At 41.5% G+C, this 25,601-nt stretch overlaps 1 protein-coding gene across 3 annotated transcripts in view; it reads right to left on the bottom strand.

Moving 5' to 3' along the window:
• rnf220a (ring finger protein 220a) overlaps positions 1-25,601 on the bottom strand; it is a 129,181-nt gene that overhangs the window by 19,066 nt on the left and 84,514 nt on the right. The window contains exons 2-6 of one of the 3 annotated variants that reach the window (XM_067363526.1): positions 16,535-16,664; positions 10,773-10,821; positions 7,996-8,091; positions 4,414-4,456; positions 313-434 (exon numbers count right to left, since the gene is read on the bottom strand). In XM_067363526.1, coding sequence (XP_067219627.1) covers positions 313-434; positions 4,414-4,456; positions 7,996-8,091; positions 10,773-10,821; positions 16,535-16,664 — 440 coding nt within the window. Of the gene's footprint in view, positions 1-312; positions 435-4,413; positions 4,457-4,598; positions 4,822-7,995; positions 8,092-10,772; positions 10,822-16,534; positions 16,665-25,601 lie in introns of those variants that run through there. The other 2 variants (XM_067363527.1, XM_067363525.1) reach the window with 2 other exon arrangements.

Below are 25,601 nucleotides of genomic sequence, written 5' to 3'. Positions count from 1 at the left end.
CATTGAGCCTCTTTACAAACTCCACACCTAATGACAATAATGTAGAATATCTCTACAGTAGGTTCAGGACGCCGAAACTGCCAGCTAAATCTGCTAAAGTGGAGGAGGAAGAGGAGGAGGAACAATTAGAGCTAGCCCATAACTCTTCCCTGGACACCCATGTAGTAGTACAACATGATAGTCGTCATAAGAAATTAATTGGTCATATTTATGCGTTTTGTCAGATGCAGATGTCCAGGGAAAGGTGAGGGCAGAAAGGCCAAAGCTTCTAGAGGAGGTTGGAGGCCCAGATCTCTGGGTTTATGAAGCTACCTTGAACAGACATTGTTCCACATGCCTACTCATTTCCTCCTCTGTCCCTGCCAGCGGGGCGCTGCACAGTGGACATACCTGTCCATCCTCGGGCTTCCGGCGCTTCATCTTCCCAATCCGGGCTGCAGCACAAGAGAAAAGAAAGACACCATAAGATAAATCAATGGAGAAAAGTGACCATAATAAAATACCACAAACATAATCCACATTGGCACTAGTGTTTTCAAAAGTACTGACTTTGGTACCAAAATTTTAAAAATGTGATGCTTTGAGCGCTGTTGAGCGGATTTGTAAACACCTCTTATTGGCCATTGTGTTCAAGCGCTCAACAGATATGTCTGCGATTGGCCACAAAGATCAATGCACAGGAGTGTTTCAAAGCACACAGAAGTGTTTTAAAGCGTTTTGAAAGCGGGAGTGTATGAAAACAGGCCGGTCCGTTGATAGACACCTGCTTTCAAACACTTCCGCATGTATCTGTGTAAGCACTTGGTGAAGACCGTCACTGATGTCTATATTTACAACATGTTTTTGAAGGGTTGATCATTTTAGCCAATCACAGACATAGTGATAAACACAATGGCCAATCAGAGGTTTATAAGTCCGCTCAACAGCGCTCAAAACCTTACATTTTTAAAATTTCAGTACCGACTTGGTACCGAAGTCCGTGCTTTTGACAACACTAATTGGCACTGAGCTGTGGAATAGGTGATGATAAAATAAACCCGAATACTCCAAAAATTCAAAAGAAATTTTCACTGAAATTCAATTTTTTGGGTTTTCTAATGATAAATATTAAATTTATATATTTGTAATTCACATATACATTGAAATTACTTTATATTTGTATTTTATTTGACCAAATATATAAATTTATTTACATTAAAACTTAGGAACAACAACAAATAATGTGTTTGACCAAGGACATCATTAGATACACACAAACAAAAAAGAGCATTCAAAAAGAGTGAGCAGCATTAAGCCCACATACAAAAGCCCACACAGATCAGGATCCTTTACAGATTTAGCTCGAGGCTAGTAGGCATCTCTAGTCACGGATTTTACTGAGGCAAGAAAGATGGGTTGCAAAACACGACAGTGACAGGCCTCAGAGGTGAACTCTGTCCATTAGACCTTTGCACCCAGACACCAATTCCTCCTGGTTACATCAGTGATGAGCACGAAACGGCCAAGGCTTGGATCTCTCAGGGTGTCTCGCTCTTCCCCCTCCCCTCCCCGAGCACATAATTAGAAATTTAACACAGCAGAACAGCGCCTATTGCGCCGTAAGTCTCTGTCGCTTTTTCTTAACTGCAAATGGCGTGTGGGGACATTAATTTTTAGGTGGCTGTGATTGCGAATGGGGCCGAGGGGGACTGGAGGCGGAGAGGCGAGAGCTTCTGCCATTACCTCCAGGACAGGGAGAAGAGAGAGAAGCACCGGCCACGTTGACGGTAATGTGGGGGAGACGGGCGTCATTAAATAGCAAGGAAAAAGGCAGATTAATTAGGCACAGCAGGAGTTTTTCCAGCCGGCCCCTCACTCTGAAATCACACCGTCTCAGATGAGAGGTGATATACATTAACACGGGATCGGGTTTAAACAAAGGCAGCCCCATTTACCCTTATGGTGCCTGCGGCTGCTATAAAGGGGGGAGGGGGTCTTACCATGCCGCAGGCAGCAAGGGGCTAGGGGCACTCCTCTGGGCACTGGGATTGGGGGACTTTTGAAACTTTCCTTGGCGTAGCGCCTGCACCAGCAGAGGTCATCGACTGTTGACACATGAAAAAACCAAGAGTTAAGGAGAGTCTCTGCTTGGGCAGGCGCTACAGTCAAGGGAAGTGCAAAAACATGTGGCCACAACTGACTACAAACCATACTAACTAGGTATGTCAACTTACATAAATGTTTAAATAAAAAAATAATCATTAACCTCTTAAATCCAAAGCAGGGGGCACTATTAAGTTTACTTAACCAAAATAAAATAGGTGTTGTTTTAAAACATGGATGCTGAGGTTGACATGGATGTCAAGCTTCTGGCAAGGCCACATGACAGACACCAGTGCTGATGAGCATTTGGCTGATGTACCCTGAGAGGTGAGGAGCTCCTCGTTCGTGCCAGACGGTTACTGACACCCAGAATAACAACTGGCCTCAGGTCAGAGAGCTCCCAGCTCACACCAACACTCCCCACGGGTGCAGCAGCTCCATCACACCCACCGACTAATGACTATGGGTTGAGGTTCAGATAACCATACAAAATGACCAGACTCACTGTGATCAGTTTATAACAGCAAGATGAGTCTTCAGAGCATGTAGTGTTTTTAAGTAAGTACGTTTTTAAGTAAAGGTTATAAACGGGCTAACCAAAACCCAATCAGCATAATCCATTTTTGCTCTATGTGTCATTTTCTTGTGTTGTCAGTTGTTTATAATGAGCTGATTGACAGCTATCAGCGTTTTGTTGTACATGCAAACACACGTTGATTAATGATACTACCCGTTTTAAATGATGACAAGACTGATCTTCAAAAATATTAAAATATTAAAATAAGCAAATAAGTAAGGATAAGCAGGGATGCACCAATACAATTTTTTGGGGCTGATACCGATGCCGATTTTAACAAACAATTGCTGGCAGATACCGATATTTGTCACTTCCTCTCTTATTTGAAATTTTGTCAAAATAGATAGTATTTTGATCATGCTTTAAATAAGCAAAGTTCAAAAACACCTGCATTGAAATATACTGACAGGTTTATTGCTGCATCATCAAATAATTTCTAATGAACATTTGTATCAATTGTATCAATTTAACATTCAGCAGACCTACATAAAGTAGTTTTCAGGTACAGAAATAAAGTAAACAAATGTAAAATAGCACTGAATATTCTTCACTGTATAAATTATATACATATTAATCCTTCTTTATTGTAACAGACTTTATTATGATTAATCTTCTAATTTGTTCTTGTATACATTTTAATATTTTTTGTACGTTTAAATATGAATACGATCTGCACTATCACCTTTACTAGGCAGGACTCTTATTTTGACAGGTTTTCTTGACTACGGAGCTACGGGTTATAACAAAAAGAGCACGCAGCTCTTCTGAGATATTTAGCAGATTTAAAGATTGTCAGTTTATTAAGCAGCCACAGAAAAGGCCTTAAATGTGTATGTATTTGATAACTGTTAGTTATAATAAGTGTTATAATAAGCTTCCTGAAGCAGTGTTTTGAAATTGGCCATCACTATAGAAGTCGTTATTTTGTACAAATATTCTCGTCGTTTTATAATATTAATATTGAACCACTGTACTCACATGAACTGATTTAAATATGTTTTTAGTACCTTTATGGATCTTAAAAGAGGAAATGTAATTGCTCCCTATGCAGGCCTCACGGAGCCATCGGATTTCAACTAAAATATCTTAATTTGTGTTCCAAAGATTAACGAAGGTCTTACGGGTGTGGAACGGCATGAGGGTGAGTAATAAATGACAGAATTTTCATTTTTGGGTGAACTAACACTTTAAAAGGGATAGATAAACAAGTTTGGATATCATGTTGTTCCAAACTTGTATGAGTTTTTTTCTTCTGTTGAACACAAAAGAAGTTAATTTGAAGAATGTCAGATGGTAATCATTGACTTTCATAGTATTTTTTTTTCCTTCTATGGAAGTAAATGGCTACTGTTTGATTATCAACATTATTTAAAATATCTCAATTTGTGTTCAACAGAAGAAAGAAACCTTAAGGGGGTGAATAAATGATGACATTATTTTAATTTTTGGGTGAACTATCCCTTTAATGCTGCGCTATTAAATAAATACAATTGAAATATGATTGTTGATGCAACTTTTTGATTCCAAAATAATAATTATTATTATACAATGATAAGTTAATAATAATAACACCAGTAATAACAAAGAAGAGGCTGCTGGGTAAAGAAAAGTTCTCAATATATTAACTGCAATTTGTACTGATATGAAGTATTAACGCATTAAATGGATGACAACAGCGTTTTTAAAAGCACAAGTCAACAGATAAACAATCATAATACATCACTTCTCTTGTTGCAGGGAGAAAATATACATACCATTCAATCGTGTTTGCCTGTTAGCTCGCACTCGTAAAAATGTCTGCAGGTGAAAAAAGAGAACAAGGAAAAATCTGTCAGTCATTTAAGTTTATTTATCATTTATTTCTGAGGACTTTCATGATGCGCGAATGACTAGATGACGCTGGATTCTGCAGCACATCCCTGATGTAAACAAAACCTACTTCTCTCTTGCCATTGCTCTGCAACTCCTCTTCCATTGCAGACGACACAACTCCAAAAACTCATTTGCTTTACTAAAGCATGAAGCCTAGATAGCGCTCCTCCAAAACGCCGATATGAGACTCAATAATCAATTTATGAAGGATGAGTAAGGATTGAAAATGTTAGGCTCACTACAGCAGTTTCGTTTCAGCGCGCCATCACCGCCATACTGCTACCGGTCATGTGATCGTCACGTCAGAGCCAAAAGTTGATGCAGTTCCGTCTTTCGCCACTGGGGCGCAGCAGCATTTAAATGACGCATATGATCTGCGCTCTGTTCATTTGAGCTCTCAACAAACTCTTCTGGCTTGGAAACGAAACCTCGAAAACAAATGTATTTTTTTGAGAATTACATGAACCTGAGAGTTGTATTTCTAAATGTAACTTGTGTAAATGTGATTTCCTTATGGTATTTTGTGTTAGAAAAAGACTTTAAAGACATCTGAAAAAACAATTCAAGTATAATATATATTCTTATAAAGTTATGATATATTTTAATATAAAATATTCTCATATTTTATCGCTATAGGCTACATTAGTGCTAACATTTGAACCTTCCAGAAAGCACTCATTGATTATTTCATATTAAAATGCATTTTTTAGAATAACTTTAATATAAGCACAGGTCCATTTAGGACCTCATTAACATCACCTAGTCATCATCTGTAAGCCCCATTACAGAATTAGCATACTGCTGACCACAGCAGGCCAGACGTGGATATGTTGGGCACAGGTTCAAACGGCTTGTGTATAATGTCTATAGGCAGAAGGCCCTTCAGAAGATCATGAGCCATTCCTGTTGAAAGTCAGTCTATTTTATGATGATATTCTACATTAATGTGTCCACACCAGACAGATTAGGTTACAAAAGAAGATTATGAATTTTAGCAAAAAGGCATCATTAGCAAAAGGTCATTTGAGCAGCTTCATTAATGAGAAGTTCTACAAAACTCTTTCCTTTAAAGTGTCATTATGTTTTTTAAGCCTCTTGACCATCATTGCTTATCAGTAATTACTTTTAGTTTTGTAATGTTAGAGGCAAATTCGAAACACTTATCAGGACCACACATGAGGGCCTTATTATAGCTAATGTGAAAAGATTTGTCCGGATATTGTTTTAATTGAGAAATTCTCTCACTTCTAGGGTTGAGGGACAGATAGAGACGCAGAGTAAAGTGTCCCACAGAGCCAGAGCTCCAGGGGGAAGCAGGAAGAAAACAAACATGTCAAGGACACTGGAGCACAGAGATGATATCCGGGGCTTGGGGGCAGCGTAGATTAGCCCAGGGTTAAACTATGGATGATTACATATCAGAGCAGAACACACATTACAGCCTGAGTAAACCTGAGGCTGGAGATTAGCAGAACAGATCTCAGCCTGTATTAATACGTCCGGCAGTGAGATGGAGGATAAGATGGAGGATATTGTGGAGGAGAAAAGCTGGATACACATATACACCGAATTTTATTGCTGTTATTTGACATCTTTTCATTTTCTAAGAAAAATGTACTTTAAAGGCACAATATGTAAGATTTTTAGATTAAAACATCCAAAAACCATTAGAACAATGTTATTTATTTTGTTGTCTTGTGTACTTAAATTATCCCAAATGTTTCCAACAATGTTTAAATCCAGAGAAATAAGCTATTTATTTTAACCATCTTAACCACGTTACTCTCGATTTCCAGTTTTATTTTGTAGAAATCATGGAAACACCAACTATGCTTTAAAATATGTTTTATTAGACAGGTGAGCAGCTGTTTGGATACATTCATTGACAGAAAACTAATCATTGTTATATAGCTCAACGCAGTAAGTCTTATTGTTTAAATCTTGTTTTCTTGATTTACCGTGAGTACCATGTTTTACCATGCCTAATATCGATCTAGTTTACTGCAGTGTGCAACAAGTGTCTCATAGTAACCGCAGAGAGTAGCATTATAACAACTTTCAACTCACAAATGTATCTAATATGATAAAACAGCACTGCGTTACCCCACGAATGAATCCATGAATCATGTGAGTCACATCGGATTCTTTTCCACCGGATGTAGACGTGAAGACAACCCCTCCTATGATTCCACAAAATCAAGGCATCATCAAGCTAAGCCTTTGTTTTGGATAAGCGACCTCTAGAGGTGAAACTTACATATTGTGCCTTTAATTCATTAACCCTTAAATGCATGACTGTTTCGCCAATCATTCTTACATATTCGGGTCTTTATCGACCCAGATCTATATCTAACACGGAAGGATCTCTACCTGTCGTGATAATATAAAACTCCTCTTATATTAGAGTAACAATTAGAGAAGAATAAAATAATTGTATTTTGTTACCTTTTGGAGCTTGAAAGGGCTCAGTTTGAGCAGATGTTTTATGCCATCATCACTGTCCTCGTCAGAGCTCATTTCCCAGTAAATTCAGCAAATACTGGGCTAGTTTTATGTTTGAGGTCACGGATATGAGCCCATTCGCAATCTCAAACGTATTCTCAAAACTATATAATTTTCAACATCTTCAAAATCAATATTTTGATCGCTAACAGCTTCACCAGATCCATCCAGTAACCGTTACAGTCATATCTGATTGTGTTCAGTACTTGCTCTGCAGTAAATCGCTGAGCCATTTCATGTTTTTCTTATTTCGTTTTCTGTCTGAATGAGTCGTCACTTCATCATTGTGTATCAGACATTGCCACCTTGTAGAATAAAGGTGAATTGCACTTATTCCGTCATCTAAGATTCAATTATTGTTGTGCAGAAAAAGTGAATACAATGAATACAAAAATAGGCATTCTTTTAGATTTTTTTTCTTGGTTTATTCTTTATAATGAATTGATTGAGGAATACCAACAAGGTTGATGTCTAATTTTAAAAAATGAACGAGGAGGAGGGTAGTGAATGACGTCCTGGGTCACTAAAGACCCGGGGTATGCATTTAAGGGTTAAATGAGAATTGATGTTTCCCTTATGGCAACCATCATCTGTGCCAAAATGACTATATATTTGATAAAGTTACTGTAAATAAATTCAAATGAAATGTCCTTCAAAACCATTTTTGACATTTTAACTGCACTTTTGTGCTAACCAACAGTAAGTTACTACAATTTTGATGTAATAACAATATCTATGGTAACGTCTTCACTTCCTGTTGACAAAAATCAAGGTTCACAGTGTAAAGCACCAACCTTCATTCAATTTAAAACACCCAGCGAGATACTCTCAACAAGCTAAAACCCAGAGAAATGAATTGCTGCATGAGAGTTGGAGCGGTCTGTGTGTGGAGTGTCAGAACTGCACAGTCTGTCAGTCTGCACCTGTGACAGACTCTCTCCGTCTGAGGTTTGCAGTCTCACCTGGTATCTGTCAGAATGGTGAGCTTCATCAGAGGAGAGCGGGGACACAACTGGAGACTCGCCCTCACGTTTGATGTGCACTGACAACAGGAGAGACTAGCAAGAGAGAAAGAATCACAAAAAACAAGAGAAAGAGGTGAGCAGCCATCCGCTAGACAAACGTGTCATTCACAGAACTGATGGTTCTGTAGCCGGTAAAAAAAACTACAAAACCGCTGTGTTGAAACAATGTGACTGATGTGAACAAATGTTGACAGATAACCATTAACTGCCATTTTGGCTTCAAACTATGTGTGTTGACAGGACATCAGTTTTTAGAGTAATGGATGCTTTGACACAGGAGCAGAGAGAAAGCAGGACACCAGAATGCATGACAGGACACTTTGATCACCTATAAACGTACCGCCGTGTGCTGGGAGATGTAACAGGCCTGTCCTTCTGAAAACCTAATTGACTTAATTTCTCAAATGACTGAGGAAAGGGGGAAGGGGAAATACTGCTTACTTTCCCGGGAGTCTTGATCTCCGTCCTGCTTTTATGAGGCGGCTATAAAATATTTGTATTTACAATCTGCTCTGATTAATCAGAGTGAAAGGAGGGGTAGCTGCTTTAGTGGCTGACAACTGTAATCTAATATTAATATGTGAAAAATGGCAGCCTCTCTCTACGGGGACAGTAAATTAGACATTATGCATGGCTCCTTATGCTTTTGAATTGCAAGGTCAGGAAACAATTTATTTGTGATCTCAAAACCTTTGGAGCTCAGGGAATACGGAGTGTGCCAGAGAGAGAGTATGTGTGTTAAGTGTTTACATGGGTCTACTCTATCTAGTGTATGTGATGTTTAACTATTTCACTGTCCAATGAGAAGTGATAATGCATGAACGGCTAGTTTAGTGCAGGTAATCTGTCTTGAAGAATATGTTACAATTAATATAATGGTTAAAATATTATGTAATGAAATGATAAAAGTTATACACTACTGCTCAGAAGTTTGGGTTTGGTAAGATTTTTATTAAAAATGTTTTTGAAAATCTCACAAAGACTACATTTATTTGATCAAATATACAGTAAAATGTCATATGATCCTTCATAATTCCTCCTAAGATGCTGATTTGGTGCACAAGAATGTTAAAATAAATATGTTTGTGGAATCTTTAACATATTTTTCAGGACTATTTGATGAAAGGAAAGTTCAAAAGAATCTTTTGTAACATTATAAATTTATTGTAAATTTTTATTAATTTCTTCTTAAAAAAAAGAAAGAAAAAAGCTTAACACAAACTTTTCAGTGGTCACTTACCATTCATAAATTTTTGCTAAAAGATTAATAAATATATGAAAAAAGATTTTGATTATAATGTTTAGCTAACTATGCTAGTGGCACCAATCATTTAGATGATGTTTAAATTCCTTTCAAAAAGCTCAAATTCCTTTAAAATACCTGAAAGTCAAGCAGAAGCAGTAGCAATGCTGCAAATGTTAGCATGGTAACTGTGCCGCCTACCACCATTGGCCTTCGCCCTGTTGGATTAGGAGCCGCATAGACTGGCATGGAGTCGCTATGGCAATGGCGGCTTGAGAGAGGGGTGAAGACGGGCCAACTCGGCCCGGGGTTAATCCCCTTTAGAACTAGTGAGCTGGGCCTGATCTGCCTTCTTACCGTCTTTTAAAGGAAAAGCATGGACCCCCTCCACCATCCTAGCTAGCCTCTTCATTTTCCACACACTCCTACGGAATACTAAGTGTGCGCTATAGAATGCTCAGTCACGCCTCACACGGCCTGTTCTCTAACCTGCTCCCATGTCTTCTGGCTCCCATGCTTTTTCCATACTCTCCAAATGTGTGTCCGAACCAAAGGGTTTGCCCTCTGGAACGAGGGACATTCATACGAAGATGATACGTTTATTATCACCAATCTTGTTGAACTGTTCATTTCTTCACCAAGAAATATGCATTTATTCTGGGACAAAGTAAAAACATATTTCTCAAACAGTCTACAGAATGTCTTTAGTGAATGTGAGGTTGGTATTTCTGGCATTTGCAAAGATTCATGGCATCATAAAATCCGCAAACTGAATGTTAAATGCTTGACGTGTCGCAATACTCTGCATTAACAATGTCAGACCATCCTGAAATTTGTTGTTCTTCAAAATTATGGCATATTCCTGCTTAAAGGGATGACAAAAATGACAATTCTTTTATCATTTATGCACCCTTACTTGTATGACCTTCTTTCTTTTGTGGATATTTTGAAGAATGTTTCAATTATTTTTGTCCGAAAGAACAAAGGACTTTGAAAAATATCTTTGAGGGCAAGCTGGGGGTGAGTAAATGATGACAGAATGTTCATTTGTGGGTGAACTATCCATTTAACATCCTTGCTGCAAATGAAATACAACTGTTTATAGTGCATCAAAACTCTCTAGTGAATCTTGCGGTTGCACTACATAATTGAATTGATGTGGTTGGAAATTTAATTAGGGAAATACGCTTGGCCTCTTCCTCCTTTTAAGACAATGAGACTAAAAAACATTGGTATCATTTTCCATGTCCAGGTCTTTTGAATAAGCAGTCAGAAAACATTGAAAGCTCTAAGTAAATTACTGCAGGAAATAAAACCAGAAGTTTGCGACCATTCTCTTTTATACAATAGTCACACAAGACTCTTTTTACATCTTTATCTAGGAAACAGAGCTCTAATTGCCATTAATTGTGGCTGAACCTATCAGTGAGCATAATGATTTAAAATGGCTCCACGATGGTGGCCATCTTACCTTCGGTGTGCCTGGAGCTGCATTGATGTCCTTGTGTGATGGGTTCTTGCTGTGGGTGGAAAAAGACACTGTGAGAGATGGCTAAAACCAATAAAATGCTTCAGATGGCTATAACCAACACAGTGCAATCAAAATCGAGGAAACCATATATAAAATTTTAGGAATCAGCCATAAAAAAAAAAAAAAAAACACTCTTCTGAATATCAAGGCCAATGTCTCAATGTCTAGGTGCTTTTGGCCCTGCATATAATCGATGAGACTTGAATTGACTTTAAATGGCCATTGAGCAGGACAAGTTCACAGTTGACGTGCTCTGATGTTAATTTCAATGGAATGTGATGTGAGAGAGCAACTTGTTGGAATGATGGCTGATCTATTTTGATCGTGTGTCACCGCACTGGCTATAAACCCAACACCCTTTGACTGAACAGAAACTGCAATCTGTCATTTCGAAAAGATGTAACTTTTGTCCCCTAAGGAAGCGGACCACATGTGTCTCCTCCATCAACACTCACTTTAGCTCAGTCACGTTGAGCGCTCCCCTGTTGGCCTCACTTAAGACCCGAACGGGCCTTCAAGAGGACAGCCGAGACAAAAAGAGAACAAAGCCACACAAATCACACTTTTAATCATCTGGAGATGGAAAATGGGGGGGATCGAGAGCAGTTTCAAACCCATCCTCTATGCCACTCAATCCAGGCAGCCCTGGGTCATGCTGTATTTGAAACAATTACTGTCCAAAAGTACGACTGCTAAGCAGATTTGGGTTATAATTTTTTTATTGAAGTAATCATTCTCATGGATGCTTCCATCCAGACCTGATCCCCCCCCACTGCAACCCTCCCGCAGTTAGACTAAGGCAGAAGGAAATAAATGATTTTGCGGTTATTTGATTTGTCAGTGAAACGCCTTAGGCACTTAGGACTTTGAAATATGTTGAGGACAATGCACTGGCTTGTAAACATTGTATTAAAGAGGAGGAGAATGGCAGAGAGAGAGAAAAAAGGGTGGGGGGCGACTCCGTCTTGAGTCTGGCAGGTGGATTGTACATTGAATCTTTGCCTTGTGGACATTGTGGATTGAGGATGACTGATTGGTAGGCAGGAATTATTAAACAGGGCAGCTAAAGCATCCACCGACAATAGGGAAAGACATATCAAATCGGATTCCTCTCAGAAACATTAATATCTTTCCTGCCATCTCTCTTTCCACTGCTTTCTTTTTTGTTTCCTGGTTTTTTTTTTTACTGTTTCCTTGTCTGTCACTCTAGCTGAATCTCGTTTACAGCCCCATAGATTGGTCACTGCTGGGTGTTTATGAAGCAGCGTGATGACGATCTGAGAAACAATGACAGGGTAATGTCACCCTTGTCATGTTCGCTTTAAATCATGCATTCACACCCAGAGAGACGGTTGCACTGAAACTGAATTAGCCTGCACCCTAAAACAAAGAGCAAAAAGAGAACACGGATCCATGTTTGTGTTAATTTAGATTTGAAAAAGATTTGCAAGATGACAGATGGAGTTAGAGTACAGTGTGTAAACTGGCTAAAGAGGCTCAAATGTAATGAATGACAGGTGAAGGCGGGGTTTGGTGCTTTGCTCCGCCCCTTCACTCAGGTAATAAGCCTGAAGCCCGCCTTTTCTGCAGTCAACATGATTGATCTGACAGCCAGGGGAGGAAAGAAAGAGAAGGGGACAGAGAGAAAAGATGAGACAGAGGAGAAGAAAGAGACAACACAAATCAGGAACCAGGCCTTGAGAGGGGATAAATTGCCCCATCGGTGGCAGTGCGCTGTTTGCGAGATAATAAACAGACTCCTCGGCATCATAAATCCACCCAGCATGGCACGGTGAATCTCTGTGACCTCACACATCTCTTCATGTCAAAAAAAAAAAACGAAAAAAAAAAACCCCACAACACTAAGATACACTTCATACTCTGTAGCGCTCTAAATGCCCCCTCTGCACTCATTGTACGCCCTAGTATCTCTTTTCACGGTAGTGGGACATGCAGTGAAGGCCAATGGCAGAAAAACACTCTTTACTACTTTAGAGATGCCACACAGGGCCTGAACTATAGGACCTGAGGGATATTATGTAATGGTAGGTATATGGAGCCCACACAAGTTAATTTAAAGCTTGTGTGCAGACAATAATGCATAAATCATGACGGCTTTTTGCAGTGAAAATACCATCATGTAAGCATTGTGCAAGTGATCTTCAGGCAAGATTCTGTGTACTCAAATGAAAAACATGCAAATTTGAGGTAGAGGGTTTAAAACATTTTGATGCCAGGGATCCAAAATAGAATAATCCTTTTGCCTGTGTGAGGAAAATTAGTAAGTATGGTATTAAAATTTAAATATTGTTCTTGACATTGAACTAAATACAAAAGAAATTGTTAAAATATCTTTTTAAATATCTTTTTAAATAAATTGTAATATAATAATTAAAAATGATTTCTATAGTCTTTTTCACTGGTCCAAAGTAACTTTAAAAAAATAAAAAACACTTTTTTTAGGACACAGCCATTAAACGCCACCTCCGTCAAAAATGAGATGATGATATTGAGCAAATGCTCTCCGCACATAGTATACGTTCATCAAATACTTTCGCTTCAAATCTGGTAAATCCCAGTGTCAGCCCATTCAGAAATACCAGTTTGTTAGCAGAGACCGCTAAACGCCACTTTGCTTTGTCAGCAAATGCCTTCATGTCCACAGAAGAACCAAGTGGAAGATGTCAATCGAATAATATGATTTCAAGATATATGACAGTGCACGTATGAGCCGGCTTTCAATTGCCAAGCTGCAAGTTTTTATCATGTTTTGTACAGGATTTGTAACAGGCATTTTACTATGTCTTGTTGTCAAAAGAGGTGGACTTACAGGTTTTTGCCAAAAAAGCACACATGGATTTAGCTGGTTTTGCAGCAAAAGAAAATAAGGCATTTCAATAACTGACTAACAACCTTTCCACTGCCATTAAAGTGAAATTACTGAACTTAAACATAGGAGCCTGGTTAAAAAATATATATATATATATAATTTAAAAGAAAAGATTTCAGATGGACTTTTTTGCAATGGAACTCTTCATACACACACACACACACATATGTATTACAATATGAATTCCCCAAATTCTCAGTTTATAATGATTAACTGTGTGCACCTGACTTCAAAATCTCCACACTCCGGACAAACCGTGCTATCCCATTCCCCTCTCGCAGCCAAATTCAGCAAGACTGAGAAGAGAGAGAGGGAGCGAAAGTGAGGGAGCTGGTGAAAATTGAATAAATGCCAGTCGACAGTTGGGGGGTTGTAAGCTGGAGATAAAGATTGCTTTTCGTGTCGTTTGCCACCCGGATCTCCCTCGCTCCGCTGGAGGCAAATTGATTACGTGGAGAGGTTGGGAAAGGGTGGGGGAATATGTAGATTGCTGTGGCCCTCAGAGCAGGCAGACGGGTAAAGGGCATGATGGATTTCCATTTCCATACATGAAGAGCGGAGGACGAGTCAGGAGAGGGGGCACGGCGATGCGGCCACAGGGGAGGGAGAGAGAGGGGAGTGCGGCGGTGGGTTCCAATCTCACACACACTCACCCGCATCCACTCAGACATCTGCCTAATGCTACATCTTAAATAGCTTTCCCCATTTTACATGCACTCAAGTCTCATTTGGTGCAGAATGAAACGCTATCATTAAAGGGAGATTTACTACAAATTGCCACAAATTCGCCATGTCACTTCCAATGATCTGTGTGTGCTAGCATGTGTTGAGCGGAGCCCCGCCTGGGAGGAAGTATACAGGGAAGGAAGACGGCGGCGGTTACCCAGAGTTCCACACTGATAGAAGGAGCACCAACAAAGCAATGCTGTGACTGGTCTGTGTGCTTCAGGATTGTCTCAATTTTATCCAATATTGTGAATGCAAACGTTGTAGATTAATTAAAATGGGATCGTTTCAAGTTTACAGTAGATTTTTAGACAAGATGTACAATTCCCATGATGACCAACAACCATGATCTTACCAGATACTATGTGATAAAGTGTTCATTTTTATTATTGTATGCCTTACTTTCTTCAGCAGAACACAAAAGAAGATATTTTGAAGAATTGTTTTGTCCATTTAAAGGGATAGTTCACTCAAAAATGAAGATTTTGTTACTATTTACTCACCCTAAAGTTATTCCAAACCTGTATGAGTTTCTTTATTCTGTTGAACACAAAAGAAGATATTTTAAAGAATGTTGGTAAATAGACAGTTGTTGGCACCCATTGACTTCTATAGTAGGGAAAAAATACTGTGGAAGTCAATGGGTGCCATCAACTGTCTGGTTACTAACATTTTTTAAAATATCTTCCTTTGTGTTCAGTAGAAGAAAGAAGCTCATATAAGTCTGGAACAACATGAGGGTGAGTAAATGATGACAAAATTTTCATTTTTGGGTGAACTATCCCTTTAATGAAGGTCAGTGGGGATCAAAACAACATTGGACACCATTAAATTTCACTGTATAGATAAATAACACTTTTCAAGAATATCTTCTTTTGTGCTGCATGAAAATTTGGAACAACATGAGGGCAAATAAATAAAGACAGAATGTAAATGCTATCCCTTTGAAGTCTGAACATAAAAAAACCTAATCTGATTGGCTTCGTTTTAGAGAAAATGTGCAGCAATTTAAGCAATTTAATATTTAGGAAAAGATGTAATAGAATATTATCAAACTAGTGAATATTCTCCTAGTTAATCTAATTTTACCCACCTAAACTCACCTAAATCTCTCATTTCTCTTTTAGTCCATCTCTCTCCTTCTCTATGTCCTAAATCAGTATTAAGTGATTGGACTGCCTACAGCCCAGGAAAATAACTCTTGTGGCTATAAGCAGGGGTTAAAAGGAGTGCAGGAAAGGCTAAATCACGGGCCTGTAATGCCGAGCGGCATCCAACCCTGACAGACCGGGAGCAATGATGCAATTTCCTTAAATAACCACCACCATCAAACAGGCAGAGGCGGCAGAGGCCCAGAGCCATGTCAGTGTCCACAGTCACTGCCCGCAGGGGAGGGCGGCCCACTGCCCTTTATTAATTATTAAAAGATAACTCCTCACCGCCGTGTGATGGATAACACTTGTGCAGGAAAGACATCCTGCTGAGAATTAATATCTCCTTCTCTCTTTCTCCCTGTGTCCCCGTTTGAAGCCCAGCAGCATAATCTATTAAAAAAAGGAAAAGGGGGATACGCAGCACAGATTCGCAGCTTGAGGTCTATGACATGTCTGTGACCTATACATTCAAATGACATTGTTTCTCGTTATGGCTAATGTTCCTTTGAGCTCACAGTGTGAGACTTCCTGTCTAGGTTGGGCGAACGGTGTGTGAAAACACAGCGGTTTAACCTGGTCAAGTTGATGTACCAGCAGCAGGGTCCTGGGCGATTGCTCCAGGCTGCTTTGGCCTGTCTAAAGGTCTCAGGCAGTGAATGAGTGATGGGTACTGTGCTGGATCTCTGTGATCATCTCACCATGCTTAACCTGGCCACCTGAAAGGCCTAAGCGCATGTGGGCTGATGGATGACAGGGAGAAAAAGCACCTGTTCTGCTGCTGCATTACACCAGTAGCAGGTGTCCTCACTGCTGATTTTTAGACCTAACTCTTATGTGAGGGAGAGCAGCCAATGTGCTTCATTTGTTTGCAAGACAGTGACAAGAACTGATGGAGCTGTCAGAAGATGGCAGGTATAGATGTGCGAGTCTACCTGATGTGCATGTGGGTGAGCCTCTCCATCTCCTGCTCCATGTGCTCCTGGAGTTCTCCTGGACGCAGCAGCACCTGACAGATGGGGCAGATGGGAGCCTGACTGTCATAGAGTGACACCTTCTTCTTACCTGAGAGAAAAACAGAAAGACAGAAAAAGACGAGAGATTGAGGTTTATTTATCATCATGAAAAAATTGGGGAAATTTGTGAACAGACAGACGTCAAAAATGAATTAAGAACTCTTTATTTTTTATTGCTAACATTGAAGACGCCTGATGATAACAAGCAGAATCACTGAAGGAAAGAGAAACACAAGAACTGCAACTGACTTCAGCCATCGCCTTGCATGAAATCAATTTAAAAGACATTAAATCACTCTTATTACTAACCAGACTGACTATTTTTGTCATTCTTCTACAGTTCTTTTAGAGAATTAATTGAGGTTTAGATGTTGATGTTTTATTGAAAATATTTTGTCACTATTATGGTGATCAGTGTTTCATTTAGTTGGGCAGTTTGACTCATGCTTTTTATGTCTGTTTGTGGTTTTTTTTTTTGTTGCTAAAGCACATCATTTGTTGCCGTCTGTCTGTTATTCAGATATTTTTGATTACTCATTTTAAACAGTTGACTTTAATGGTTTAATTCTAACTCAATTCTTATAAGCTGAATTTAATTAATAATATTGCTTGTAATCAGTTTTATTGAGTAGATATAGCATATTATTTGATACAGGTTTGGCAACTAAAAGAAATATGTTTAAGTTGAACTGAAAACTGAAATAAAAATAAATTAAAGCTTAATAGAAATATTAATGAAACCAAAAATAATAAAAATGACAAAAGCACAAAATATACTATAATATATAATATATATATAGATATATATATATATCTATATATCTATATATCTAAATACAAACTATATATATATCTATATCTATATATATATATATATATATATATATATATATATATATTGTCACAGAAACGGTCTCTGTGGCTCCCTCCGATCACCACCTGAGGGCACCATCTCCGGAGTACTAGTCGTCTCATGGACTACATTTCCCATACCCCGTACCTGGGCTGATTAGCCACGCCCACACTTCCACCTGCTGCTTATTCCCAGGACTATAAATGACTCTCAGCACCATTCATTATTCGCGAAGTCTTGTTTTGCTATGCATACATTTCTGAGCGTTTTCCCCTGTGTTTTGATTCTCTCGTGTATGACCTTGGACTGCCCCGGACCTCCGCTCTCTGTCTGCCGCCTGCCTTGTGACTATTCTGCCTGGACGTTGATTACCCTTGTTTTGTCTGCCGCCAGCCCTGATCTGTTGCCTGTCACCGTTTCTGACTCTGCCTTGCCTACTACATTGTTGTTGCTGTTTTCTGACCCCTGCCTGTACGACTACGATAGTCAAATAAAGCTGCAAATGGATCTTCCCGAGTCTGCCTCGTTACAGAAGACTTCGCCAGACCCCGATCCAGCAGCTGTACACCGTTTGACCACTGAGCTCTCTACACAGGCCAGTGTATTGGCCGTTCATCAACAACAGCTCACACGTCTCACCTCCATCACCGAGGAGCTGGTAAAGACGCTCCAAACTATGCGCGTCACGCCCGCGGAGATGAGTCCGCCATTACCCACGCCTCCTGCAGCTGCCGCTCCGATCCTGAACACCACCAGCAGCCCTCGTCTCGCCTTCCCTGAGAAATATGACGGCTCCCCAGCGAAATGTAAGGGCTTCTTACTTCAATGCTCCTTGTTTATATCGCAACAGCCCGCGCTGTATCCCACTGAGGAGAGTCGCATAGCTTTCATTTGCTCGCTGCTAACTGGAAAGGCGCTGGAGTGGGCTACAACAGTATGGGTCGGCGGTAGGACCTCGCACGCCACGCTCGAATCCTTTCTTCAGTGCTTCCGCGAGGTCTTCGAACACGCCGAGGGGGGCAAGGAAGCGGGTGAGCTTCTTCTATCTCTCCGTCAGGATAAACAGACAGCTGCGGAGTACGCACTCACTTTCCGAACTCTAGCAGCACAAACAACATGGGTCGAGGACACGCTCAAGCTGCTGTTTCGCAAGGGATTAAATATGGAATTGCAATCTGAATTGGCTTGTCGCGACGAGGGGAGAAGTTTGAACGGATTTATCGATCTCGCCATTCGCATAGACAATTTAATCAGATCAAGACGGCCGGGCAGAGGGTCTCTATTTACGCATACCACCACAGCCTCGCCTACTGAACCCGAACCCATGCAAATCGGCACCACTCACCTGACTTCGGAGGAGAGAGATAGACGCATGCAACTGCGCCTGTGTTTGTACTGCGGTCAATCGGGCCACATGCGAGCCTCTTGCCCCACGAGACCTACCAGTCGCGGCTCTACTGCGGTGAGTTCGTCCCTTAATTCCTCTAACATCACAATAACTGCAATGCTATCATATCAAGAGAAAGTAATTCAGACAGAGGCTATGATAGATTCTGGTGCCGCAGGCAATTTCATGGACCTGGATTTTGCTCGCTCTCACGGCTTTCCACTAATACCCTGCAATTCTGTGTTGTCAGTGGCGGCGCTAGACGGACGCCCTCTAGGGACTGGACGAGTTCGCTACACTTGTGATGACATCACCTTACAGATAGGATCGCTGCACAAAGAAACAATACGTTTTTTCCTCATTAAATCCCCTCAACACCCTCTCATTCTCGGCTCTCCATGGCTTAAACAACATAACCCACAGATTTCCTGGTCGGACAACCAGATTACCCACTGGTCCAAGCGTTGTCAGCAAACCTGTATCCAGTCTCCCCCACGCCCCGAATCCCTCAGGGAAGCACCTGCCAGCTGTTCACCTCATAATAAACTGCCTGACGAATATCAAGATCTGGTCGAGGCCTTCAGTCAGGTCAAAGCTTTACAACTTCCACCGCATCGCACCAGTGACTGTGCTATAGAGCTGATCCCCGGCTCTACGCCCCCCAGGGGGCGTATATTCCCACTATCCCAACCTGAGTCGGAGGCTATGAAGAAGTATATCGAGGAGGAACTGGCTAAAGGTTTCATTCAACCCTCCTCTTCGCCGGCGTCTGCCGGTTTCTTCTTCGTAAAAAAAAAAGATGGAGGTCTGAGACCCTGCATAGATTATCGTGGGTTGAACGACATCACAGTAAAGTTCCGGTATCCTTTGCCGCTGGTCCCCTCCGCTCTGGAACAGTTACGCACGGCTCGGCTCTTCACCAAGCTCGACCTCCGCAGCGCCTATAATCTCATTCGCATCCGGGAGGGGGACGAGTGGAAGACTGCCTTCTCCACAACATCCGGGCACTACGAATACCGGGTTATGCCTTTCGGGCTTGTCAATAGTCCTTCAGTTTTCCAAGCATTTATCAACGACGTCTTCCGGGACATGCTCAATAGGTGGGTGATTGTCTATATTGACGATATTCTGATCTTCTCTGAGAATTATTCCGACCATGTTCGTCACGTACGCTCTGTGCTTCAGAGACTCATTGATCACCAGCTGTATGCCAAACTGGAGAAATGTGAATTTCATCAAACTGCTACAACATTCCTGGGTTATGTTATCAGTGCGGAGGGCGTTGCCATGGACGACAGCAAGGTTCAGGCAGTATTAAGATGGCCTCGTCCATCATCAGTAAAGGAACTACAACGCTTCCTGGGGTTTGCCAATTTCTACCGCAGATTCATACGTAACTTCAGTCTGACAGCAGCTCCACTCACCTCCATGCTAAGGCAGGCAAACGCACAACTGGCCTGGTCACCTGTATCTATCGCCGCATTTCAGAAACTAAAGGATCTGTTTACCACTGCACCCATTCTGCATCACCCAGACCCAGAGCGAGAGTTCATTGTTGAGGTTGACGCCTCTAGTACAGGCATAGGGGCGATCCTCTCCCAGAGACAAGGCAACCCTCTCAAGTTATTTCCGTGCGCCTATTACTCTCGCAAACTCACTCCACCTGAACAGAACTATGACGTCGGAGATCGCGAGCTACTGGCCATGAAGGCCGCTATGGAGCAGTGGCGGCATTGGTTGGAGGAGTAAATATCCATTCACAGTGCTCACCGATCACCGCAATCTTGAATACCTGAAAACCGCCAAACGTCTCAACCATCGCCAGGCTAGGTGGGCATTATTCTTCACTCGTTTCCAGTTCACAGTCACATACCGACCCGGGTCCAAGAACACTAAGGCCGACGCTCTATCTCGACAGTTCGAATCCTGTGCCGACCCATTACCCAACGAACCAATTATACCTACCTCGATCATTGTCGCACCCATCCAGTGGGACATCATGTCCGAGATCACCGAAGCCCAGAGGGCTGAACCTCCACCTAATGACTGCCCAGCAACACATACATATGTACCAGCCCCTCTCCGCCAACGGGTAATCCAGGAAGTGCATACCGCACCCAGCGCCGGGCATCCAGGCATCGCTGCGACCATCCACCTTGTGTCCAACCGGTTCTGGTGGCCATCTCTCGCCTCGGATATCACCGCTTACATCCATAACTGCGTCATCTGTCAAACCACCAAGTCATCCCGTCAGTCACCTGCCGGCCTATTACAACCACTCCCCATTCCACAGCGTCCCTGGTCCCACATCGCCGTCGATTTCATTACGGACCTGCCCAATTCACAAGGACATACTACTATACTCACTGTTGTTGACCGCTTCTCCAAGTCCTGCCGGTTCATTCCTTTACCAAAACTCCCCACAGCTCTGGAGACCGCTGAACATCTTTGCAATTTCGTATTCCGCTTCTATGGCTTACCAGAGGACATCGTGTCGGACCGGGGACCTCAGTTTACATCTCGACTATGGGCAGCGTTCTTCCAAAGACTCAACGTTAATATCAGTTTGACATCCGGTTACCATCCAGAGGCCAATGGGCAAGCGGAGAGACTCAACCAGGAACTTATACGCTATCTACGGTCATACTGCCATCAGAACCAAGCGGACTGGAGTCGCTACCTGTTCTGGGCTGAGTATGCACAAAATTCCCTACACAAACCTGCCACCGGCATCTCCCCTTTCAAATGTGTCCTGGGATTCCAGCCACCTCTCTTCCCTTGGTCTGGAGAGCCCACCGATCTACCCGCCGTCGACCACTGGCTGCAACGGAGTGAGGAGGTATGGAACGAGGCACACGTACATCTGCAGCGGGCCATAAGACGATCCAAGGAACAGGCGGATCGCAACCGTCGTCAACAACCTCACTACGAACCCGGCCAATGGGTATGGCTCTCCACAAGGGATCTCCGTCTGCACCTCCCCTGCAAGAAACTAAGTCCCAGGTACGTGGGTCCATTCAGAATCACACGACAGATCACTCCAGTATCATACCGTTTAGCACTTCCATCAGAATACCGTATCTCACCCACTTTCCATGTGTCTCTGCTCAAGCCCGCAGGTGGTCCGAGAGGAGAGGAGGTCCTAGAGGAGACCCGTGATCAGAGGCCCCCTCCAGTCATCATCGAGGGCGAGGAGGTTTATCAGGTTCAGGAGCTCTTGGACTCCAGACGCCGGGGCAGAATGCTGCAGTACTTAGTGGACTGGGAGGGGTTCGGCCCGGAGGAACGATCATGGGTCAACTCAGACGACATACTGGACCCCAATCTCATTGCTGAATTCCACAGGACTCATCCGGAGCGTCCGGCCCCTCGTCCTCGAGGTAGACCCCGGCGTCGACCACCTCCTCGCTTCAGGAGCCGCTCGCAGGGAGGGGGCTCTGTCACAGAAACGGTCTCTGTGGCTCCCTCCGATCACCACCTGAGGGCACCATCTCCGGAGTACTAGTCGTCTCATGGACTACATTTCCCATACCCCGTACCTGGGCTGATTAGCCACGCCCACACTTCCACCTGCTGCTTATTCCCAGGACTATAAATGACTCTCAGCACCATTCATTATTCGCGAAGTCTTGTTTTGCTATGCATACATTTCTGAGCGTTTTCCCCTGTGTTTTGATTCTCTCGTGTATGACCTTGGACTGCCCCGGACCTCCGCTCTCTGTCTGCCGCCTGCCTTGTGACTATTCTGCCTGGACGTTGATTACCCTTGTTTTGTCTGCCGCCAGCCCTGATCTGTTGCCTGTCACCGTTTCTGACTCTGCCTTGCCTACTACATTGTTGTTGCTGTTTTCTGACCCCTGCCTGTACGACTACGATAGTCAAATAAAGCTGCAAATGGATCTTCCCGAGTCTGCCTCGTTACATATATATATATACACACACACACACACACACAAACTAATTTAAATAAAACTATTATAGTACATAATTTTTAATAGTACTTTGTGTCTGTATCCCGTTCATCCTTTCACTCTCCACAATTTTTTTTATGTACCCTATTCACCATCACATAAGATGCAGAATATCCCCAAAATATAATTTAAAAGAAGATTTTTTTGGGAAATCACATAAGAACACCCCAGTACACTGCAGCATTGGCTCAGTTTATATATAGTAAATTTCGAGATGAGCACGGGTCAGATGAGTGTTCAAAGTCTTTTTCCCTCTCTCTGGACTGTGTGGATTAAGTGGCTCAGATTTCTGCCGAAGGAGAATCCGTCATCCTCGGCCTCCTGTCTCCTGTTCCCTCATTAAACCAGATCCACATCTCCGCACAGACAGTTACGCCACTGAGCTTGTGACACTTCAGCTGTATCTCGCACACACACTTCATACACTTATCAACTCACCAATGGACAACATTTCATCAGACACTGTAACACAAAGAACCATTATTCTCAGTTACTGTGAAATGCACAGTGAATTAAACAATAAGGTAGCCAAAGTGACTTCAATAGTTACAAATACAGGAACGCTGATGATTTGGAATCTTTTTATAGTATATTGAAATAAACACAAACAGGCTGGCATGTGTACGTGCATTCACATCTGAACACATGGCCGTGTTTATTTTTGTGAAAGTCCATCTGTATGGGTGGATGGGTGGGTGTGTGTGTATCAAGGCTGCCTGTGAGTAACTAACACATCTTTTGCATGTGAATTATCTAACGTGCAGCTCTGTAAATGAGCGAAAAAAAAACATTTCCTGTTTCACTCTGCTATCTCCTAATCTCTCAGTTCTGGAACTAGCCAATCAAAGCGACTATTTTTAGCCCCCTAGGACAATAGATCCTCCCTCAAACAGGATATCCTGGATGAACTCACAGTTACCAACAGACTACAGCTGTAAGCAGCTGTTATGCTTACCTTACTCAAAGCGCAAACATATACACAAACAGGAAGTGAGGAAATCACGTTTTGGAAATTCCACCTTTGGAAATTCTCTGAAATGCACACATACTAGATCATTAAACTAGCATTAGCTTTGTTTAGATAATGGGAATGCTTAATGCTTGTGCAAAACTCACTGCCACAATGCCAGTGCCAAATTGGATTTTCTGAATGGTTGACAGCGTTGCTATACGGTTGCTAGGTCAAAAGAGCTTTAGTTAGAACAACTAAAAAACAGTATATAGTTAGAGATCACATCTTGCTATTTTTAACTGTCACTTCTCTAATAACATGTTATTTAATGTTCTTAACAGACATGTAAAGATGTACACAATGGTTTCCATCGCACACAGGGAAAAGGCAGATCCGCTGTGTCCAATTATCAAAGTGTGTAACAAACATCTGATGTTTTCAGTTTGGTTCGAATGTCTGGGAGGCAGCTATTGATCTGTTGCAGTAGGGGTTAGTGAGCATCTTTTCTCGAGATGATGAGGTAACTTGAGGGCAGGTTGCAAACAGATGTACAAACACACATAGACACACAGAAGTGGGGCTGTAATCCTGGTTCTTCTCTCTACATAAAGCCCTGGGCTCAGTATGAGCCCGTCTTTGACTTCAGAGGGCACTGTTGTGTTTGTCAACACATGATGTGTGTGCCGTTTCAGAGGGTGATGATCGCTAACAGTCCAGTCTATGCACACACATACAAATGCAGACAAACATGCGCGTAAAAACACATGTAAACTCTCACACACACATACACTCATATATGTGGCAAAGTCCCTCCGGGGGAACATATCCTCTGCTCACATATTGGCCTGTCAGAACTATTTCCTGCAAGAGCACAGATTCATCAGTGAGGAGCTAGCAGGGTCAGTGTTAGCATCCCAAAACTCCCCCTCCCACCCCCATACATCTCTCCACCTCCTCCCTCTCCTCTCCCCAGTCATGCGTGCCTACGCATACCCATCCCCTATTCTCCAGCACCACTACTTAACAGCCCCACACTCTGGACACTTTAAGTGACTTTGAAAAATAGGTAATCGATTACAATTCTGTGTGTCTCTGTTTCTCTCACCACCCTTTTCTCACCACCCCCCCCCCCCCTCCCCTCCCTCCCTCCCTGTCTCTGTCCAGCAACATCCTGCACATCTATTTCTCATTTTCTGGCCCTTTATTTGTTTTCCGTGCTCTCTCCTGTCTTATCTCCTCTCACCTTTCTTTCTTTCTTTCTTTCTTTCTTTCTTTCTTTCTTTCTTTCTTTCTTTCTTTCTTTCTTTCTTTCTTTCTTTCTTTCTTTCTTTCTTTCTTTCTTTCTTTCTTTCTTTCTTTCTGTTTCATGTCAAAAAACAATACTGTTTTTTGACATGTACCATGGTAAGGTCATAGTTCTCTGACCAGCTGACATAGATGTGAATATTGAATTAAATTGAAATTAATCAATGAAACAATTTGTATTATTAGTATATATTATTTATAGTGTATATATATATATATATATATATATATATATATATATATATATATATATATATATATATATATATATATATATATATAATATTAAAACATTAATACATTTTGTTATATTTAAAAAAATAATAATGTAATTAACTGTTAATAGTAATTTATTCCTGTGATGGCAAAGCCATTAATCCAGTCTTTATTGTCACATGAGTATTCATAAAATATTCTAATTATATTTACTATATATAGTAATATACTATAAAATGTTACTGGGTGTGTATGTACATATACACACATATATATATATATATGATATATACATATATATG

The sequence above is a fragment of the Chanodichthys erythropterus genome, chromosome 16 (assembly GCF_024489055.1).
Source record: "Chanodichthys erythropterus isolate Z2021 chromosome 16, ASM2448905v1, whole genome shotgun sequence".
Taxonomy (NCBI): Eukaryota; Metazoa; Chordata; class Actinopteri; order Cypriniformes; family Xenocyprididae; genus Chanodichthys; species Chanodichthys erythropterus.
This window is presented reverse-complemented; position numbering and strand designations above follow the sequence as displayed.